This window comes from Emys orbicularis, assembly GCF_028017835.1.
Source record: "Emys orbicularis isolate rEmyOrb1 chromosome 21 unlocalized genomic scaffold, rEmyOrb1.hap1 SUPER_21_unloc_3, whole genome shotgun sequence".
In the NCBI taxonomy this organism is placed as follows: Eukaryota; Metazoa; Chordata; order Testudines; family Emydidae; genus Emys; species Emys orbicularis.
This window is the reverse complement of record NW_027045157.1, coordinates 39,855-60,797: the sequence shown is the minus strand read 5'-3', so window position 1 is coordinate 60,797 and position 20,943 is coordinate 39,855. Positions and strand designations below refer to the sequence as shown.

The 20,943-nt window shown below is 64.7% G+C and overlaps 3 protein-coding genes across 6 annotated transcripts; 1 reads left to right on the top strand and 2 right to left on the bottom strand.

The window, feature by feature from the left end:
* Window positions 1-4,860: 4,860 nt before the first annotated feature.
* CDK20 (cyclin dependent kinase 20) lies at window positions 4,861-8,952 on the bottom strand. Of its 3 annotated transcripts, XM_065423102.1 has the most exons (8): window positions 8,863-8,952; window positions 8,589-8,702; window positions 7,527-7,715; window positions 7,285-7,406; window positions 6,727-6,789; window positions 5,814-5,937; window positions 5,319-5,474; window positions 4,861-5,043 (listed from the first exon to the last, which is right to left on the bottom strand). In XM_065423102.1, exons 1-8 carry the CDS (start codon window positions 8,935-8,937, stop codon window positions 4,861-4,863), a joined length of 1,026 nt encoding a protein of 341 aa, XP_065279174.1. In that variant the 5' UTR covers window positions 8,938-8,952. The 3 variants fall into 3 exon arrangements, with proteins under 3 accessions (XP_065279174.1, XP_065279175.1, XP_065279176.1); XM_065423103.1 differs by lacking the exon at window positions 6,727-6,789 and having other exon boundaries at window positions 8,589-8,742; window positions 8,855-8,937; XM_065423104.1 differs by lacking the exon at window positions 6,727-6,789 and having other exon boundaries at window positions 8,863-8,937.
* Window positions 8,953-11,432: 2,480 nt separating this feature from the next.
* Window positions 11,433-16,638, bottom strand: TIMM17B (translocase of inner mitochondrial membrane 17B). Its single transcript, XM_065423107.1, has 6 exons — window positions 16,570-16,638; window positions 15,384-15,483; window positions 15,115-15,178; window positions 14,879-15,007; window positions 14,672-14,782; window positions 11,433-12,461 (listed from the first exon to the last, which is right to left on the bottom strand). The coding sequence occupies exons 1-6, from the start codon at window positions 16,593-16,595 to the stop codon at window positions 12,373-12,375; spliced, it is 519 nt and encodes a 172-aa protein (XP_065279179.1). The 5' UTR covers window positions 16,596-16,638; the 3' UTR covers window positions 11,433-12,372.
* A 415-nt stretch (window positions 16,639-17,053) lies between these two features.
* Window positions 17,054-20,194, top strand: PQBP1 (polyglutamine binding protein 1). Of its 2 annotated transcripts, none has more exons than XM_065423100.1 (7): window positions 17,054-17,077; window positions 17,907-17,988; window positions 18,674-18,785; window positions 18,912-19,021; window positions 19,196-19,390; window positions 19,685-19,745; window positions 19,994-20,194. In XM_065423100.1, the coding sequence occupies exons 2-7, from the start codon at window positions 17,922-17,924 to the stop codon at window positions 20,148-20,150; spliced, it is 702 nt and encodes a 233-aa protein (XP_065279172.1). In that variant the 5' UTR covers window positions 17,054-17,077; window positions 17,907-17,921; the 3' UTR covers window positions 20,151-20,194. The 2 variants fall into 2 exon arrangements, with proteins under 2 accessions (XP_065279172.1, XP_065279171.1); XM_065423099.1 differs by lacking the exon at window positions 17,054-17,077 and adding an exon at window positions 17,099-17,187.
* The last annotated feature ends 749 nt before the right edge of the window (window positions 20,195-20,943 follow it).

Sequence of the window (20,943 nt, the reverse complement as noted above, 5' to 3'; positions counted from 1 at the left end):
CTTAGTCCACCTAGGCCAACTTCCCGAATAGCCCAGGCTGGTGAATTTCACCGAGGGTCCCCCTGCACCGAGCCCACGGACTTGGCTAAAGCCCCTTCTGGAAAGGATCCGGCCCGGATCTGACCCCACGGGAGTTGGGGAATCCACCACGTCCCTGGGCGGTTTGTTCCGAGGGCTCCTCACCCGCGCCGGGAAAAGTCGGGGCTGGGTTTCAGCTGGGCTCCTGCCTTTCGCAGGGAGATTAATAACCTCGTTAGTGCCCGGGATTCTCTCCCTGGGAAGGGGTTTATACATCAGAACCAAGCCAGTCCTTGATCGGTCGGGGTGTGGGCAGCGCCCGGCCCGACGGGGGGGCCCTGATCGCGGGCGGGGTGTGGGCAGCGCCCAGAATGACAAGACCCCGATCTCAAAATCAAAGTTTACTGCGGGAACCTTAAACTATCTGGCATGTCCTCATTTCTTTTTTAAACCGTAACTAAGCTCTTTGCCTGGCCTTTCCTAGACTGTTTTATTTCCGTATTGACAGGGGAACAATTCTGCAGTGTCCCGCGCTCTGCACGGGTCTAAGCTAGCAAGGGTGAGGGAGAAAGCAAGCTGCTGCTCGGGGAACAGAGGGTGCACTGAAGGACGACACACTGACTGAAAGATCCCTCGAAAAGAGGAGTTTCCACCGTCCTGGCTCCTTTTCTGGGGATCTTGGCTCCCCTGACTCCACCCTTTTCTGGCTCCCCAGGGCTCGGTCGTTCTCTTCTCCATCGGCAACTTCTCCCCCCCACAAACCCGGGTCCAACTCCTGGATCGACCTCGCCAAGCTAAAATCCGGCCCTCTCCTGGCTCCTCGCCTCCCCCGCCACCCAACCCAGCTTGCCTGTCACCGTCGACGCGGGCCTCCCTCCCATGTGCGGACTCCGTGGAAATCTTGTGGCTGCCGCCCGACGTCCTCAAGTTCCAGCTTTTCCTCTCCATTCAGCCGGCCTACCGCTCTCCTCACCCCACCGCATTGTCCGTGCGATCTTGTCCGGAATGGGGGGGCCCCCTGAGATCCTCCTCTGAGCCCGTTTCTCTGTCCATGTTGCCCCTAAGAAGAGAAGAACAGCCACGCTGGGTCAGTCCAATCGCTAGCCCGGGGTCCTGTCTGCCGACAGCAGCCAACACCAGGTGCTTCGGAGGGAACGAAGAGTGACCCATCCCATCGCCCAGTCCCAGCTACTGGCAGGCAGAGGTTTAGGGACACCCAGAGCATGGGGTAGCGGCCCTGGCCAATAGCCACTGATGGACCTATCCGCCATGAACGTATCTAGTGCCATTTCCAACCCTTGCAGCCCTCCACTGACGCCCCCTTCTCTGGCACATCAAACATAAGCTGTTTGGACAATGAGAAGGAGGTTTTTTTAACCACACGAGGAACAAAAAGGATCCCAAGAATGGTATTAGTCCATTCCTTGATGCACATGGTAGACTTACCAATACTAGCGCAGAACAGGCAGACACGGTCAATAAATATTTCTGTTCTGCGTAAAAAAAACCAGATGTTGCCGGCTCACTGGACGAGTGATGACAACACTTTTTCCATTCCACTAGTGCCTCTGGAGGACGCTACTAAAGTCAGACATTTTTACATCATCAGGCCCAGAGACCTTCAATCCAAGAGTTTGAAGAGAGCTGGCCGAGGAGCTGGCAGTACTGTTACTTGGAGCACTGGGGGAGGGTCGATGTGTAATAAATCTGTAATAAACCAAGGTGCCAATTTTTAAAAAAGGGTGAACGAGATGATCTGGGTAATTATAGACCTGTCAGCCTGACATCCATCCCGGGCAAGATAATGGAGCGGCTGATACAGGACTCGATTAATGAAGAATTAAAAGAGAGTGATATAATTAATGCCAATCAACAGGGGTTTACGGAAAATAGATCCGGTCAAACTAACTTAGTATATTTTTTTGACGAGATTACACGTACGGTTGCTAAAGATGGCAGCGTTGATGTAACAGGCAGACTTCGCTGAGGCGTTTGACCTGGTCCCGCATGACACTGATTAAAAATTCACACAATGTAACATTAACACAACCCACATTAAATGCCTTAAAAACTGGCTAACTGATAGATCTCGGAATGTAACTGTAAGCGGGGAATGATCCCCGACTGGGTCTGTTTCCAGTGGGGTCCCCTGGAATCAGTTCTCCGACAGGCATTTTGATCAATGCCCTGGAAGAAAATATAAAATCATCCCTGATAAAGTTTGCAGATGGCTCAAAAATGGTGGGTAAATAATGCAGGGGGGCAGGTCAGAGATACCGAGCCACCTGGACTGCCTGGGAACCCGGGCATAAGCAAACCATGTGGGGCTTAGTATGGCTAAATGTGCACGTATCCGGGTAGGAACAAGAACGCCGGCCGTGCTGAGCTTGGGGGCTCTGCCCTGCGAAGCAGCGACTCTTCGGGGCGAGGAATCTAGGACTGTATAAGGTCTCCGGCAGCCGATCTAGCCCCGTCGCTATCCGGATCTCCACTCCTGCCCCCACCTCCAGCCTCCGTCATCCGCGGGTGTCTCTCCCCACCGAGCATCTTCGGGCTCGGGCGCACAGCCCCGCATTCTCCGCCTCCTCTGCCGTGATGCCTCGGGAAAAAACCTTGGTGAGGGGAAGGCTGCCGTGGCGTGGAGCTGGCTGCAATAGGGACTCGTTGTTCCCTTGCGGTACCCAGTCTGGACCCGCCCCAGGTCTCGTCTCAGACTGGAAGCTCTGCGGGGGCAGGGATTGTCTTTCTGTTGCAGGTTTGTACAGCGCCCGGCGCGGTGAGGTCCTGGGCCATGGCTGGGGTGCCTAGGAGGGACCGTAATACACCTAATAGACACTGTACAGCGCCTGGCGCAATGGGCCGTCACCCAGAGGGTGCTAACGAACGATGGAGGGAGATCACGCTGCAGACGGGCGGGAGAAGGTGCTAATGAAAGACAGAACGAGGGTGACAGGCGGAGAGCGGGACAGCGAAAGACAGGGCCTGACAGTGACTGAAGGAAGGGAGGCCCAAGAGTGAGACACGTGGGAGAGGAAGGAAGACGTGAAAGAGACGTGAAGAATGAAAGCGCGCGAGAGCAGGACAGGCCGAGGAGCAGGAACGGAGGGAGACGAGGCCAGAGCAGGGCAGGAAAGTGAGGGCTCCATGGCCAACCAACCCTGTGCCCCCCACCCCCCAGCAACGCCAGCACAGCCCAGAGGCGGGCACATGGCGACAGAGATAGCGCTATCTCCCGGCTCAGGCTGGGCGGCTGTCACCCGCCTGTCACTGCCAGGAGAACGGGGAAGTGAGGCACAGCCAAAGACTGGACCCAGGAGTCCTGGCTCCCAGCCCCCCTGCTCTAACCACCAGACCCCACTCCCCTCCCAGAGCCGGGAGAGAACCCAGGAGTCCTGGCTCCCAGCCCCCCCTGCTCTAACCCAACGGCCCCCACTCTCCTCCCAGAGCTGGGGAGAGAACCCAGGAGTCCTGGCTCCCAGCCCCCCCTGCTGTAATCCACCAGCCCCCACTCCCCTCCCAGAGCCGGGGAGAGAACCCAGGAGTCCTGGCTCCCAGCCCCCCCTGCTCTAACCACCAGCCCCCGCTCCCCTCACAGAGCTGGGGAGAGAACCCAGGAGTCCTGGCTCCCAGCCCCCCCTGCTCTAACCCACCGGCCCCCAGTCCTCTGCCAGAGCCGGGTATAGAAACCAGGAGTCCGGGCTCCCAGCCCCCACTGCTCTAACCACTACACCCCACTCCCCTCCCAGAGCCCGGGAGAGAACCCAGGCATCCGGGCTCCCAGCCCCCCCAGCTCTAACCCACCGGCCCCCACTCCCCTCACAGAGGTGGGTGAGAACCCAGGCATCCGGGCTCCCAGCCCCCCCAGCTCTAACCCACCGGCCCCCACTCCCCTCACAGAGGTGGGTGAGAACCCAGGAGTCCTGGCTCCCAGCCCCCCCAGCTCTAACCCACCGGCCCCCACTCCCCTCCCAGAGGTGGGTGAGAACCCAGGAGTCCGGGCTCCCACATACAGAACCAGACCAGGGGGTGGGGCAATTCCAGGAAAGGGACCGGGAGTCAGTTCACAGTAAACGAAAGCCGTTTAATTACAAAACGCAGTGACACCAGAGTCCAGAGAGGGACGGACAGACTGGGGGTCCCTATTACAGGGACTATATGGGGGACTGGGGCCAATCTTCACCCTCCACAGGGCTGGATCAGAGCCAGCGCCCCCCAGAGGGGACAGGCCCCTGCCCCGTTCCCCGCCCCCCTGAGGCAGCCAGTCCCTGCCCTGGGGCCGGGTGGGAGCTGGCCCCCCCCAGAGGGGACAGGCCCCTGCCCCGTTCCCTGCCCCCCTGAGGCAGCCAGTCCCTGCCCTGGGGCCGGATGGGAGCCGGCGCCCCCTAGAGGGGACAGGCCCCTGCCCCGTTCCCCACCCCCCTGAGCCAGCCAGTCCCTGCCCTGGGGCTGGGTGGGAGCCAGCGCCCCCCAGAGGGGACAGGCCCCTGCCCCGTTCCCTGCCCCCCTGAGCCAGTCAGTCCCTGCCCTGGCGCCGGATGGGAGCCGGCGCCCCCCAGAGGGGACAGGCCCCTGCCCCGTTCCCTGCCCCCCTGAGGCAGCCAGTCCCAGCCCTGGGGCCGGATGGGAGCCGGCGCCCCCTAGAGGGGACAGGCCCCTGCCCCGTTCCCCACCCCCCTGAGCCAGTCAGTCCCTGCCCTGGCGCCGGATGGGAGCCGGCGCCCCCTAGAGAGGACAGGCCCCTGCCCCATTCCCTGCCCCCCTGAGGCAGCCAGTCCCCGCCCTGGGGCTGGGTGGGAGCCGGTGCCCCCCAGAGGGGACAGACCCCGTGTCCCATCTTCACCCTCACACCACATAAGGGGCCACCCATTCAGGGTCCACCACAGACTCTTCCACGGGCCGCTCGACGTGGAAGTCGCGCTGGTGCTGGGGTCCCTGCCGGGCCGTCCTGCCCCCCCGCTGGGGAATGGGTAGCTCCGAGTGGTGGGCGGGCAGCGGGGGGGTGAAGAAATAGGGATGCAGCAATGCCTGGGGGAGGGGGAAAGAAAGGGTTAACCTGGTGACACCCCCGCCCCAGCACCACAGCTGACCAATGGGAGATCCTGGGGCGCCCTCTGGTGGCAGCTTGAGGTATTGCACTCCCTGCCCCACGGCAGCCCCTAGCACCCAGCCCCGACTGCCAGGGGAGATTAGAGATGGAGGGAAGTGGGGTGCAGTGGGTTGGAGCAAGGAGGGAGGGAGGGCTGGGAGCCAGGACTCCTGGGTTCTCTCCGGGCACTGGGAGAGCAGTGGGGCTCCCTTACCTGGGCTGCCCTCACGCGCTCCCGGGAAGGGTAGACCAGGAAGCGCTTGAGCAGCTGCAGGGCCTGTGGGGGGGCGTCGGGCAGCACCTCCTCCAGCGGGATGGGCGGGTTGTCTTTGAACGAGATCTTGTTGTAGTCAGGCAGCTCCGTGATCTCCTGCCATGGGAGATGGGTGCTTAGAAATCCCAGGAGTCCTGGAGTCTCAGCCCTGCCTGCTGCTCTAACCACCAGCCCCCACTCCCCTCCCAGAGCCGGGAGAAAACCCAGGCGCCCTGGCTCCCAGCCCCGCCCCCGCTCTAACCACCAGCCCCCACTCCCCTCCCAGAGCCGGGGAGAGAACCCAGGAGTCCTGGCTCACAGTCCCCGCCCCCCGCTCTAACCACCAGGCCCCATTCCCCTCCCAGAGCTGGGGAGAGAACCCAGGAGTCCGGGCTCCCAGCCCCCCTGCTCTACCCACTAGCCCCAGAGCTGGAGGAGAACCCCGCCCCCACTCACCGGCCAGACGCGTGGGCTGGGGGTCCCCAGCACCCGGAGTACACAGCAGAGCTGCTCGATGTCGTTCTCCCCGGGGAAGAGGGGCGAGTTGTTCAGCAGCTCAGCAAAAATGCAGCCCACAGCCCTGGAACGGATGCAGAAAAGGGGGAGCAGGCCGGGGGGGGTCTATGGAACCCCAGGGGTAACTCTCCATGACTGACCCCTATCCCACTGTGTCCCCGGGGTTCGCGGGGCCATCCTCACCGTCCTGAGGTGCCTCCAGGCAGCAGGGGGGGTGGGGGAGATCATTTAGGGCTCACTCACACACACACACACACACACACACACACACACACACACACACACACGAGAGACGCTGGACCTTCAGGATAAAAAAATAACAGGAGTTCCCAGGACACCCGCCTGGGGAGAGAAGCGTCAAAGCGCGACACCTGCCCGAAGAGCCGACGGCTCACAGAAATGCGAACTGCCTGAGTGTAACGGACACAGGGGCGTTGCCTGAGTCTGCAGAGAGCCTGAGCCGGTTGCTTGTAGAAGCGAGAACTGCCCTATCACGTCTCCGCTGGGAGGCGTGGGAAGGGGCTGTGGGGGGGCTGAGACCCCCTCTAGGGCCCCGCTCTGTGGTCTGGCTCCCTGTAAAGGGGCTTGGGCGGCATGATTATGTGGGGGGAGCATGGCCATGGGGCAGGACAAAAAGGGCAGGGCTAGGGCTGGATTAAGGAGGGAAGCCCCCTTGGCCACACCCCTTCATTAAGTATGCAGTCGAATCCGGCCCCAGCAGAGATCTCTGCGTTCCGGACCACCACATCAGCGGGGGGAGGGTATTCACGCTAACGAGCGGCTGTCCAGCCATAGCGGGGCTCGAGCATGGAGGGGAGACTAGAGATGGGGGATGAGGGGCCGGGGAGCTCACCACAAATCCACCCCTTCGTCATACTTCCGGGCGCCATACAGGAGCTCCGGGGCACGGTACCACCTAATGGGGAGACAGAGAGACGCTTACACACCTCCATACCCACCACTAGCATCTCCCTGCTCTATCCCACCAGCCCCCACTCCCCTCCCAGAGCCGGGAAAGAACCCAGGACTCCAGGCACCCCGCTCCCCCCTGCTCTAACCACCAGCCCCCACTCCCCTCCCAGAGCCGGGGAGAGAACCCAGGAGTCCTGGCTCCCAGCCCCCCCTGCTCTAACCACCAGACCCCACTCCCCTCCCAGAGCCGGGAGAGAACCAGGAGTCCTGGCTCCCAGCCCCCCCTGCTCTAACCACTAGACCCCACGCCCCTCCCAGAGCTGAGGAGAGAACCCAGGAGTCCTGGCTCCCAGACCCCTGCTCTAACCTACTAGCTCCCCACTCCCCTCCCAGAGCCGGGGAGAGAACCCAGGAGCCCAATTCCTGGTCCCTGGCTCCGTGGACCGACCCGGTTCTGTGGCCAAAGGTTCCAGCCCAGAGCCCGGCCACTCCCATTCACCTGGTGGCCACCTGGTGGCTATAGAGCCGGCCTGCGTCACTGGAGAACACCCTGGCGAGGCCGAAATCCGCAATCTTCAGCTGCCCCGTAGAGCTGATGAGTAAATTGGCTGGTTTCAGATCCTGCTGGGAACAATGAGGGGGTTATGGGGGGGGGGCTGGGAGTCCGGACGGCTGGGTTCTTTCCCCAGCTCTGGGAGGGGAGTGGGGCCTAGTGCTTAGAGCAGGGGGGGCTGGACTCACCCGGTGCATGATGTTATTGGCGTGGCAGAAGGCCACCCCCTGCAGCAGCATGAGCATGTAGCCTTTCGCCTGGGCCTGTGTGAGGGGCTGCTGGGCGTTGCGGATCACCTCGGCCAGGTCCGACAGCATGTACTCGAACACCAGCACGAAGCCTGCGCCGTGGGGGAACACGGCCTTCAGCTTCACCACCTGCGACGGGGGAGACAGGGCAGAGCCGTGAGCCTAGCCCTGCCAGGTCTCAGCCACGAGCCCATCGGCCCAGTATCCTGCCTTCGGTCCGAGCCCAGCCCAGTGTCTGCTGCCCCTAACCAGTTCAGCGGGCCTGCGTAGCCGAATCTCCCAGACAGACAGATGGACACCCACCCGTAGCTCACGGCTTCTGCTTCCTTGGCATCTTAACTTACCAAGTATCTATCAGCAACAAGAAAGAAAGAAAGAAAAAAAGAAAGATCCATCCATCCAGGGGGAAAACGTGGTTAGTTTCTAACGGAATTTTTCCAGTATTTCTGGCCAAAACAAACAAACAAACAAACAAAAAACAAAACAAAACCAGACAAAATTTCATTTGGGTCACAACAAAACTTTTTGATGGTTCCTCCTCCCGTGTTTTGGGGGGGGGGGGGGTGGAATGTGCTGAATTTTTTGGCAGTTTCACTCTGTTGATTTTGTTTTGCCCAGCTCTAGAAGTGAATGAACGAAAAGACAAAAAGGCAAAAAAAAAAAAAAAAAAAAAAAAAAAAAGGGAGTAGAGAAAGAGAAAGAAAGAATACAGAGAAAGGAAAAAAGAAACAGGGGAACAAGAAAGAAAGAAAGAAGGCAGCAACCCAGAGACAGGAGGATAGGGTAGCTGCAGCCCGGGCAGTGGAAGGGGACGTGGAGAAATAGACCCTGGGGTCTCTATTTCTGACCCCCAACACTGTGGCTTTGCCATCACAGAACCCCAGTGCTGTAGAGCTGGAAGGGACCCCAAGAGGTCACCTCGCCCGGATCCCACTAAACCCCACTCTCCTCCCAGAGCCACGGAGAGAACCCAGGAGTCCTGGCTCCCAGCCCCCCACTCACATGCTGATTCTCCTCAATCTCCTGTAGCGCTTTGATCTCCCGCAGCGCCTGGTTCGGGATCCCGTCCTCCAGTCTCCGCAGAGCGACCTTCTTCAATGCCACGGTCTCCCCGGTCTGTGGAGCAGGGATGCACTGAGAATAGAACCCAGGAGTCCTAGCTCCCGCTGCCCCAACCACCAGCCCCCACTCCCCTCCCAGAGCCATGCAGAGAACCCAGGCGGCCTGGCCCCCAGCCCTGGCTGTGGGGATCAGATCGAGGGGGGGACATTCTCACCTCGACGTTCTTGGCTTTGAAGACGATGCCGTGGGCTCCTTCCCCGATCCTGCCCAGGATGCTGTACTGATCCATGCTGGGCTGACTGGTTTTCACTGGGACCTGTGGGAGAGAATAATTCACATCCTGTTAGGGGCCCCCCACCCCCAAAAGGGGCACTCGGCATTGTGGTATATCGGGGGTGGGGTGGGGTGGGGGGAGATGCCCTGTCCCATAATGCCCTGCTCCTCACCCCTTACACTGAGGGAACCCCAATGCGGGGCACCTGCAATGCACTGTGGGTTATTGGGGGAGCCCCATCCCACAATGCACTGCTGCCTCTCCCAGGCCAGACCCCCATTCCTAAGGCACCCACAGTGCATTGTGGGATATCGGGGGTGTCCTATCTCATAACCCACTGCTTCCTCACCCCATATCTGAGGGGACCACCCCTTTCCCTTCCCACAATGCACTGCTCCAGGCAACCTCCCCCCCCCCAATTTCTGGGGCACCTGCAGTGCATTGTGGGATACTGGTGGGTGCCTTGTCCCATAATGCACTGCTCCCTCTCAAGTTACACCGCCCCCCCAATCCTAAGGCACCCACAATGCATTGTGGGATACTGGAGGGGGGGTCCCCTTTCCCTTCCCATAATGCACTGCTCCCTCTCAAGTTATGCCCCCCCCCATTTCTGGGGCACCCGCAGTGCATTGTGGGATACTGGGGGGGAGTGCCCTGTCCCGTAATGCACTGCTTCCTTGCCCCACAGGGGACCCCCCCCCTCACCCTTCTACGGCACCCCATCCCACAATGCACTGCTCCCTCCCAGGCTACCCCCACAATTCCTGAGGCACCCCAGTGGGGGGGGGGGGCGCCCTGTCCCACTATGCACCGCGCCGCCCTCTCCCCCCACGGTCCCAGTACCTGGCAGGCCGGGCAGGCGCCCTGGCAACCAGGGACCAGTTGCCTAGCAACGCACCCGGAACTGCCCGAAGCCGGCATGGGCCTGGTCACATGACAAGGCGGTGGGAGCCCGGACTCCTAGGTTCTCTCCCTGGCTCTGGGAGGGGAGTGGGGGCTGGTGGTTAGAGCAGGGGGGGCTGGGAGCCAGGACTCCTGGGTTCTCTCCCCAGCTCTGGGTGGGGAGTGGGGGCTGGTGGTTAGAGCAGGGGGGGGACTAGGAGCCCGGACTCCTGGGTTCTCTCCCCGGCTCTGGGACGGGGGGGGGGGGGCCCTGGGATTCTGTGACCCCCCCCATCAATCTAGTGCCCGGTTCCACCCCCAGAAGCCCCCTTGCAAGGGGCAGGGCCAGACCCCTCCCCCAGGAGCTCCCAGTCCCCGGGGCAAATGGAGCTGCCCCCATGTGAAGAACCGCCCCCCCCCCCCGGTCACTGACCTCCCTGCCCCCACATCATGGGCCCCAAAGGGTCCAGGCCGCCTCCCCTGCGCCCCACCCCCAACCCTTTGGTGTGCAGACTCCTTGCCCCTGTCCCCCTTTGCCCCCCACCAGGGACTGGGCGCACCCCCCCCCACTGTGTGTGGCCCCCCCACCCCTGTCATGGGTCTGTCTGGGAGATCAGCTCTTCTGGGGTCCCATTGCTCAGGGGGGCACAGGGCTGTGGTGGGGGGGTCTTCTTGCATCCACGCCGCCTTGACAGAAGCTAGTGGTTAGAGCAGGTTCTCCTGGGTTCTTTCCCCGGCTCTGGGAGGGGAGTGGGGGCTGGTGGTTACAGCAGGGGGGGCTGGGAGCCAGGACTCCTGGGTTCTCTCGCTGGCTCTGGGAGGGGAGCTAGGACGCCTGGGTTTTGAACCTATCTCTTAGAAGAGTGGGGACAGATGCTGAAACTGCAGCTGCTAGGGTTGGGGGTGTCTGTCGGTAACCCTCCCTTTACCCTCACCCCCCCAGGCTGCTGCCCACAGCTGCTTAGGAGTTTGAAATGGATCAGCCCTGGGGGCTCAGCAAGCAGGAGACGCACCGAGAAATGAGTCTCAAGCAAATGAAGCCCAGGCAAGGGTGGAGATGAATTTGAGGGGGGTCCGTGGGAGTGAGTGTAAGTGGGCACTGACAGTACGAGGCAGGAGCACAGGTTAACCCCTGGGCCGGCGAGTCAGGCTACCAACGCTCAGCCCTCCGTTCTGCACCAGCCACAACTCTTGCCCTGCCTCAGTTTCCCTCTCTCTGCAAGGGGCCGTTTTGTCTGAGCAGAGTACAAATACTTAAAATCAGGGCCAGCCTGCATAGGTCTGAGAGAGCGGGCAGTGGGTCTCTCTCGCTCCGGCCGTGCAGCCCCCTGCTGGAAGAGTTGAGGTCTAATCTCTGACTCTCCTCGATCAGCCATCTTGTGCAGATCACCTATACTGCTCCCACCAAGGGCGAGTCTCTGTTCATTTAACCACACAGCATTGAAGCTGCTGAAAACAAACAGGGTCGTCCCCCCCAATCACTAGACCCCACTCCCCTCCCAGAGCCAGGAAAGAACCCAGGAGTCCTGCCCCCCAGGCCCCCCTCGTACACACACCAGTCCCCACTCCCATCCCTGCATCACAGCACCCCCACTGGCAGGCAGATCATTAAACACTCGGACACACCAGCAAGTCACACACCTTTAAAAACATCTTTAAATACAAACACTAAAAGAGGTGAAATTGGGCTCAGAACTGGGGATTTCGGGGGGCTGACAGCAGGGGTCTGTAACATTAATTGGGACAGGTTGGGGATACACACCAAGGTGGGGTTTCCCAGCTGGACTGGGGGGGAACAGTAGGATTCACTGGTTATGAAAATGGGAATCACACCCCTTTTTGGGGGGGGTCACAGCCAGGCAAGATGGGAAGCATAGTCCATGGATGTACTGTCGTATGTCATACTGATTTCAAGAGGCCCCACCTAACTCCATTCCAAGAGATGCCTCCCCCCCAGCCCCCCGTCTCAGGAGCAGGGGAAGCCACTAAGAACGAGGCACCATGTCACAAGTAGTTTTGGGGTGCTGCAAAAAGATAGGCACCCCCAGCACAGGGCCAGGAGCACCCCCTCATCTACAACCCTGCAGCCCCCCCTGAATTTCACCCAAGCTAAAAGGGGTGATACAGCCACCTCTTGCCCTTTCAGGGGTGTATTGAACTCCATTTCTAAGCTGGAAATGGAGGCACCCTCAAACAGAATGGGGGGGTGAGCTCCAGGAAGGAAGCTCCCCACTGCGAGAAGATGCCAACCCCCCCAATTTATCCTGTAGTCCAATATCCCCACAGCCCACCCCCCAACGTAGCAGGAAATACAGAGCAATCCCCTGCCCCATAGTCCCCAGCCCCAGCCCGAAAATATGCAAATTTAGAGGGGCTCCCAGCAAACCCCTCCCTCCTCCACAGAGGGAAACAGGCCTATTCAGCGTCGCCTCCAGGGGGAGAATCCAAGAACTGGAGGGACCAGTGGCTGGAATCACATCCTGAGCGCCGGCAAGGGGGAGGGGCGAATTAGTAGCTGCAGCTGCCCCCCCCCAAAAATAGAGGGGACCCCCCACGTACAAAGGAGCTTCATTGATATTGTCCGTAGCCCGGGTATCCTGGAGGCGTGGGGCTGTCCTTCAGGGGCAGCTGACTGGGGTCTTCACCGAACGGGTTAGCTGGGGGGGTGGGGGAGGGGGAAGAAAATTACTAGTGAGAAGGCAGAGATGCAGCCACCTCTGGCCAGGGCAGCTGGGCAACAGCCCCACAACGCCACATGGGGACAGCCTGACCAGTGTAGAAATGATCCCGCAGCCCCCTGCTAGCCCAGCCCTGCCCCCCATCCCCAGCGCTCCTCACTCCCGACCCGCAGCCCCCTGCTAGCCCAGCCCTGCCCCCCTCCCCCCCAGCGCTCCTCACTCCCGACCCGCAGCCCCCTGCTAGCCCAGCCCTGCCCCCCATCCCCAGCGCTCCTCACTCCCGACCCGCAGCCCCCTGCTAGCCCAGCCCTGCCCCCCTCCCCCCCAGCGCTCCTCACTCCCGACCCGCAGCCCCCTGCTAGCCCAGTCCTGCTCCCTCCCCCCCAGCAATCCTCACTCCCGACCCACAGCCCCCTGCTAGACCAGCCCTGCTCCCCCAGCGCTCCTCACTCCCGACCCGCAGCCCCCTGCTAGCCCAGCCCTGCCCCCCTCCCCCCCAGCGCTCCTCACTCCCGACCCGCAGCCCCCTGCTAGCCCAGCCCTGCCCCCCTCCCCCCCAGCGCTCCTCACTCCCGACCCGCAGCCCCCTGCTAGCCCAGCCCTGCTCCCCCAGCGCTCCTCACTCCCGACCCGCAGCCCCCTGCTAGCCCAGCCCTGCCCCCCTCCCCCCCCAGCGCTCCTCACTCCCGACCCGCAGTCCCCTGCTAGCCCAGCCCTGCCCCCCACCCCCAGCGCTCCTCACTCCCGACCCGCAGCCCCCTGCTAGCCCAGCCCTGCCCCCTCCCCCCCAGCGCTCCTCACTCCCGACCCGCAGCCCCCTGCTAGCCCAGCCCTGCCCCCCTCCCCCCCCAGCGCTCCTCACTCCCGACCCGCAGCCCCCTGCTAGCCCAGCCCTGCCCCCTCCCCCCCAGCGCTCCTCACTCCCGACCCGCAGCCCCCTGCTAGCCCAGCCCCCTGCTCCCTCAGCGCTCCTCACTCCCGACCCGCAGCCCCCTGCTAGCTCAGCCCTGCCCCTCTCCCCCCCAGCGCTCCTCACTCCCGACCCGCAGCCCCCTGCTAGCCCAGCCCTGCCCCCCATCCCCAACGCTCCTCACTCCCGACCCACAGCCCCCTACTAGCCCAGCCCTGCTCCCCCAGCGCTCCTCACTCCCGACCCGCAGCCCCCTGCTAGCCCAGCCCTGCCCCCCCTCCCCCCCAGCGCTCCTCACTCCCGACCCGCAGCCCCCTGCTAGCCCAGCCCTGCCCCCCTCCCCCCCAGCGCTCCTCACTCCCGACCCGCAGCCCCCTGCTAGCCCAGCCCTGCCCCCCATCCCCAGCGCTCCTCACTCCCGACCCGCAGCCCCCTGCTAGCCCAGCCCTGCTCCCCCAGCGCTCCTCACTCCCGACCCGCAGCCCCCTGCTAGACCAGCCCTGCTCCCCTCCCCCCCAGCGCTCCTCACTCCCGACCCGCAGCCCCCTGCTAGCCCAGCCCCCTGCTAGCCCAGCCCTGCTCCCCCAGCGCTCCTCACTCCCGACCCGCAGCCCCCTGCTAGCCCAGCCCTGCCCCCCTCCCCCCCCAGCGCTCCTCACTCCCGACCCGCAGCCCCCTGCTAGCCCAGCCCTGCCCCCCTCCCCCCCAGCGCTCCTCACTCCCGACCCGCAGCCCCCTGCTAGCCCAGCCCTGCCCCCTCCCCCCCAGCGCTCCTCACTCCCGACCCGCAGCCCCCTGCTAGCTCAGCCCTGCCCCCCTCCCCCCCAGCGCTCCTCACTCCCGACCCGCAGCCCCCTGCTAGACCAGCCCTGCTCCCGCAGCGCTCCTCACTCCCGACCCGCAGCCCCCTGCTAGCCCAGCCCTGCCCCCCTCCCCCCCAGCGCTCCTCACTCCCGACCCGCAGCCCCCTGCTAGCCCAGCCCAGCCCCCCTCCCCCCCAGCGCTCCTCACTCCCGACCCGCAGCCCCCTGCTAGCTCAGCCCTGCTCCCGCAGCGCTCCTCACTCCCGACCCGCAGCCCCCTGCTAGCCCAGCCCTGCCCCCCTCCCCCCCAGCGCTCCTCACTCCCGACCCGCAGCCCCCTGCTAGCCCAGCCCAGCCCCCCTCCCCCCCAGCACTCCTCACTCCCGACCCACAGCCCCAGGCTCCCCCCAATCTCTGCTGGTGCCCCTCACTCCCGACCCGCAGCCCTTGCCAGCCAAGCCCCGGGCACTGCTTACAGTTCTGGAATTGCTGTGCCGTGTATCTGGTGAGTAAGATCCCGACTCCTTCTATCAAGGCCAGTAAAATGCCCCCCATCATGGCTGAGCCGACCATGGCTAACGGGCCACCTGGGGAGAAGAAGAGATGAATTAAAGAGATGGAGCGCCTGGCCGGGGGTGCGAGGAGGCGGGGGGCCAGCAGGGGGTGCTGCGCAGGACACTCACTGCGGGAGGCGAGCACGGCCCCTGTGAGGGCCCCACTGGTGATCGAGTTCCAGGGATCTTCCTTCCCCCTCATCTTCACCAGGCCGCAGTCGATGGTGGAGAAAAGGCCCCCCCAGACAGCAAAGCTACCTGGGGAAAGGAGGGAGCAGCGATTAGATACACCTTGGCCCCCTCCCCCCAGGCCCATGCTCCCCATACTGCCCGCCTCCCCCCGCACACTACACAGACCCCCTCACCTCCGATCTGCGGCGCTCTGATGCGGATGGCACTGACGCTCCCTTTGAACCGGTGTCGGACGCCCTAGGAGGAAGAGCAGCAGAGGAAGAGTTGGGGTGAGATGCCACACGGCCCCCACCAGGCCCCCTTCTCCCCGTAGCGATCGGGGTCAGCGGGGAGCCACCCCAGCCAGGAGGGCCCAGCGCCATCAGCTGGACGGGAATCAGACCAACAGGATCTGGGGCCTGGGTGCAGCTGGCGACGGAGGGGTGTCAGGGGCTGGACTCACCATGGGGGCGTTCCGGAAGCCCTTGACGGCCTGGAAGACCCCCCCACCAATCATCCCCATGGTGAAGGCACCGCCGCAGTCGTCCACGATGCGCCATGGGCTGTCGGAAGAGAAGGGAGGTGGTTAGCCAGGTTGGGAGACCCTACAATAAACAAACCCAGGAGCAACCCTACAACAAGCCGAGGGTGGGAACCCTACCATAACAGATCCCTGCTAACCCCTCGAGCGCGACCCCAGGATAGTGCCCCCCCAGGCCCGGGACGACCCACCCTACGGTAAATAACTCCCCACCCACAGACCGGCAGCGAGCCAAACCCTACAACAACCCCTCCCAGCCAGCGCCAACCTAGCCTCACACATCCTGTCCCCTCCCCCCCATGCCACCAGCGAGAAGAGACCCTACAATAACAATTCCTCAGGAACAGCAATGGACCCTACAATAATAACCCCCCCCCAACCCCGGGAATACCACGTGGTACAAACACACCTTCCATTCTTGTGTTCTTGGTATTTCCCAACCGTCCCTGCTTTAGTGACTTGGTATCTCCCAGCCCATGGAGCCTATGAGAGGACGGGGGGGGGGGGGGGAAAGAGAGAAGGTCCATTCCTTCTGCCCCCCCCCCCATTTCTTCGCCCAATGAACTCGCCCGCCCATAGACACCAAAGAGCAGGGACATACCAAGTGACCACGAATAGGGGTGTAAAGGTTCTCGAGAACCCACCCACCCCTATAATGGTTCCTCCCCCCCGGAGCCGCCGAGATGGGGAAAGGGGCGAAGGACGGGAACGGGTGGATCCATTGCAGGGAGGTTGGCGGGGGGGAAGGGCTGGGCAAATCCATTCCCGAAAGGGGGCGCTACTGGGAGAGGGGAGTTGGGTGAATCCATTCCAGGAGAAAGGGGTGATAGGCAAGTCCATCGCGGAGAGGGGTCCCTGCCCCTCCACTGCTCCTCCAATGGACTCGCCCACCCAATAGGCTGGGAGCTACCAAGGAACCAAACACGGGGGGGGGGGGGGGGAGGCTCCGCTCTGAACCCACCAGTCACCTCCTCCACCTAATGGAGCGGCCCACAGGCCACTGCCATGGGGGGGGGGGCGGGAAGAGACCAATTCCTCTCCCAATGGACTCGCCCGCCGGGCGGTACCAAGCGCCCCGCGCGGGGGGAGGCGGGCCCCGGCCGCTTACCAGGGCTCCCGGGCATATTCCTCCATGGCTCCAAACGGCGATTACACGGTCACGTGGGTGAAACGCTCCGCCCCCTTGTCCCGTCTCTGACGTAACTGTTGACTCCCACGGCCTCTTATTGGACAGCTGGGATCACGTGGATGTGCCCCCTCTATACGTCACATAAAGGCGCCGGGAAGTGTATCCGCTCTCATTGGTCAGTTGGAGTCACGTGGCGGGGGAGAACCTCTTTTCCGTCCCTGCGACCACGTGAGGAGGGGATTCCGCCTCCCTATTGGCTCTTCTGCGAACACGTGACGTGCGTTGCCCCTTCTCACAGGCTCCTGGGTACCACGTGATTATGCGGTCTTCGCTCTGATTGATTGTGTTTGGGGGCGGGACCCTCTCCTCTGTTCTTCCGATTGGTCAGCCGAAAAGGAGAGATGGACAGCCCCGCCTCCCTCCCTCCCATTCGCCGGAGCCGGTCACATGGGCATGGGGGGCGGAGGCAAGTTGCCTGCGGGATCAGGTGAGCGAGAGGGGCAGGGGAGGGCGCTGATTGGCCCGAGTGCGTCACGTGCGTGGCTGCAGGGGGGCTCTAGGTGCAGCCTGGAGAGCGGAGGGGCCGGACGGAGACTGGTGGGGGAGATCCCGAGGGGCGGGGCCGAGGAGGGGGAGCCCGGGGGCCCCAGGGGGGAGGGGCCGAGGGGGGGAGCCCGGGGGCCCCAGGGGGGAGGGGCCGAGGGGGGAGCCCGGGGGGCCCCAGGGGGGAGGGACCGAGGGACGGAGCCCGGGGGGGCCCCAGGGGGAGGGGCCGAGGGGGGGAGCCCGGGGGCCCCAGGGGGGAGGGGCCGAGGGGGGGAGCCCGGGGGCCCCAGGGGGGAGGGGCCGAGGGGGGGAGCCCGGGGGGCCCCAGGGGGGAGAGGCCGAGGGGCGGAGCCCGGGGGGCCCCAGGGAGGAGGGGCCGAGGGGGGAAGCCCGGGGGGCCCCAGGGGGGGGGGGCCGAGGGGGGGAGCCCGGGGGCCCCAGGGGGGAGGGGCCGAGGGGGGAGCCCCAGAGGGAAGGGGCCGAGGAGGGGGAGCCCGGGGGGCCCCAGGGGGGGGGGGCCGAGGGGGGGAGCCCGGGGGCCCCAGGGGGGAGGGGCCGAGGGGGGAGCCCCAGAGGGAAGGGGCCGAGGAGGGGGAGCCCGGGGGGCCCCAGGGAGGAGGGGCCGAGGGGGGGAGCCCGGGGGACCCCAGGGGGGAGGGGCCGAGGGGGGGAGCCCGGGGGACCCCAGGGGGGAGGGGCCGGGCCGCCCCCCCCGGGGGGTGTGGGACGCGGGGGGCCCCGCACCCCTCCAGCTGACGCTCCCCCCCCAGGTTCCGCCGCTCCAGATGCCGCTGCCGGTGGCGCTTCAGTCCCGCCTGGCCAAGAGAGGCCTCCTCAAGCACGTGGAGCCTGGTGCGTGCGAGACACCCGGGCCTGGGGCGCCGTGGGGCGGGGGAGCCGGGCGCTGGGGGGCAGGGCAGGGCAGGGGCGCTCTCCCCGGCGGGCCGGGCGCTGGGGGGGCAGGGCAGGGCAGGGGGCGCTCTCCCCGGCGGGCCGGGCGCTGGGGGGCAGGGCAGGGGGCGCTCTCCGCGTCGGGCCGGGCGCTGGGGGGCAGGGCAGGGCAGGGGGCGCTCTCCCCGGCGGGCCGGGCGCTGGGGGGCAGGGCAGGGGGCGCTCTCCCCGGCGGGCCGGGCGCTGGGGGGCAGGGCAGGGCAGGGGGCGCTCTCCCCGGCGGGCCGGGCGCTGGGGGGCAGGGCAGGGCAGGGGGCGCTCTCCCCGGCGGGCCGGGCGCTGGGGGGCAGGGCCGGGCAGGGGGCGCTCTCCCCGGCGGGCCGGGCGCTGGGGGGCAGGGCCGGGCAGGGGGCGCTCTCCCCGGCGGGCCGGGCGCTGGGGGGCAGGGCCGGGCAGGGGGCGCTCTCCCCGGCGGGCCGGGCGCTGGGGGGGCAGGGCAGGGGGCGCTCTCCCCGGCGGGCTGGGCGCTGGGGGGCAGGGCAGGGCAGGGGGCGCTCTCCCCGGCGGGCCGGGTGCTGGGGGGCAGGGCCGGGCACTATGGGGCAGGGTTCTGCGCAGTCGGTTCTCTGACCCACGCTGTCCTTAGAGCCCGAGGAGGAGGTCATCGCGGAAGATTACGATGATGACCACGTGGATTACGAAGCCACCAGAATCGAGAACTTGCCGCCCAACTGGTATAAAGTGTTCGACCCCATCTGGTAAGAGAGAGCGTGCCTGTGCGGTGTTATGTGCGGCTGTTCCCCAGCTGCCCCACCCCAGAGCTGACTGCATCTCAGCATGCTATAACGGCAGGTGAATCATCTCTGTCTCCCCCTGCCCTCCAGCGGTCTCCCCTATTACTGGAACATGGAGAATGACCTGGTCTCCTGGCTCTCTCCTAACGACCCCAGCTCCATCATCACCAAAGCAGCGAAGAAGCTGAAAAACAGCCTAGGTAATGGGAGGGGAATGGCGTTAGTTGGGGTGGGGGAAGGGGCTGGGATTCAGGACTCCTGGGCTTCTATCCCAGCGCTGGGCAGGGCATGGGGTCTAGTGGCTTAGACTGGGGCAGGGTGGAGGGGCCCGGACGCCGGGGTTCCATCTGGAACAGTCTGTGTGTCTCCCCCAGAGGCTGACGAGAAGCCGGAGCGCCCCTATGAGAAGCCGGAGCGCCCCTATGAGAAGCCGGAGCGCCCCTATGAGAAGCCGGAGCGCCCCTATGAGAAGCCGGAGCGCCCCTACGAGAAGCCGGAGCGCGAGGAGGTGAAGGAGCGGCGTTACCATCGCCGGGAAGAACTGGCGCCGTATCCCAAGAGCAAGAAAAGTGCGTGGGGGGGGGGCAGAGATGAGGAGTTGGGGGTGCTGCTGGATCCGAGCCAGTGTGGGGGGGAAGGAGGATGAAGGATGGGGGTGCCCAGGGCATCCTGGAGAGGGTGGGGCTGAGCCCAGGGCAGGGTGGCTGTGGGGAGCAGAGACTTGGGGGGCGAAGAGGGATGAGTGGGGAGGGGAAGGAGGTGAATTAGTACCTGGGGGGATGGGGGTGTAGCTGGACTTGGGGGGAGGCTCTGGGGGAGCACTCAACTGAGCAGGGTTCCCCCCCCCACCTGTCCCTCCCCAGGCAGCCGCAAGGACGAGGAGCTGGACCCCATGGACCCCAGCGCCTACTCGGACGCCCCACGGTGAGATCCTGGTGCCGCTGGGGCCGGGGGGGGGGGGGGGGGTCTGTAGTCCCACAGTGTGGCTTGAGGGGTGCTGGAGAGGGAGCGGTGGGGGCTGGGTGAGGGAGCAGGGGAGGGGGTTACAGAGGGGGAGGAGTTTGGTGCGGTGGGCTGTGTGGGTGGGGTCTAGGTGGGGGAGGAGTCTGTTGCAGTGGGCAGGGCCTACCCAGAGGGCTGTTGCGCTGACACCCCACCCACCCCCCCCGCAGGGGCACGTGGTCGACGGGGCTGCCGAAGCGCAACGAGGCGAAGACGGGGGCTGACACGACGGCGGCGGGGCCCCTCTTCCAGCAGCGCCCGTACCCCAGCCCCGGCGCCGTGCTGCGGGCCAACGCCGAGGCCTCCCGCGCCAAGCAGCAGGACTGACCCCCCCCCCCCAACCCCCACCTTTGTAATAAACCTGGAGAGATGCAACTGGGACCGACCTGTGTGTGTGCCTGACCTGCAGGGGGGGCTGGGCGGGGGGCGCTCTCCCCGGCAGACAGGGCTGTGGGGAGGGGCCTGGGCAGGGGGCGCTCTCCCCGGCAGACAAGGCTGGGGGGAAGGGGACTGGGTGTTGTGGGGTGGGGGCTGGGCAGGAGGCACTCTCATGTATTTCTCTGGGTCCTTGAGCCAGAGTCGGGAGAGAACCCAGGAGTCCTGGCTCCCAGGCCCCCCTGCTCTAACCACCAGCCCCCACTCCCCTCCCAGAGCTGGGGAGAGAACCCAGGAGTCCTGCAGCTCCACAGATGACAGGACACACACGCTGTTGTGTCAAAATCCATGTTGGACAATAAATAGAAAAGGCCACAGCGGGGAGTGATAAAAACGGGGGGTTCCACACGGCTGCCCCATAGCCACTGTCTTAGGGGGCATTAAGACTGAGCGGCTTGTGCCTGCGTCCCCCCCATAAGCACTGGGGGGCTTGAGCGAGGGGGACTGGCCACGCTGTGAGCGGGCGCATCCCCTTCTGGGAGGTAGGAACGGCTGCCTGTCTTTTACGCAAGGGTAAACTGAGGCAGAGTGAATCAGGAAATGGCAGTGAGGTGGAGCTCCCAGCCCCCCCCTGCTCTAACCACCAGCCCCCACTCCCTTCCCAGAGCCGGGGAGAGAACCCAGGAGTCCTGGCTCCCAGCCCTACCCTTCCACTGCATCTCCTACTTCTTTCTGAAAGCTGCTG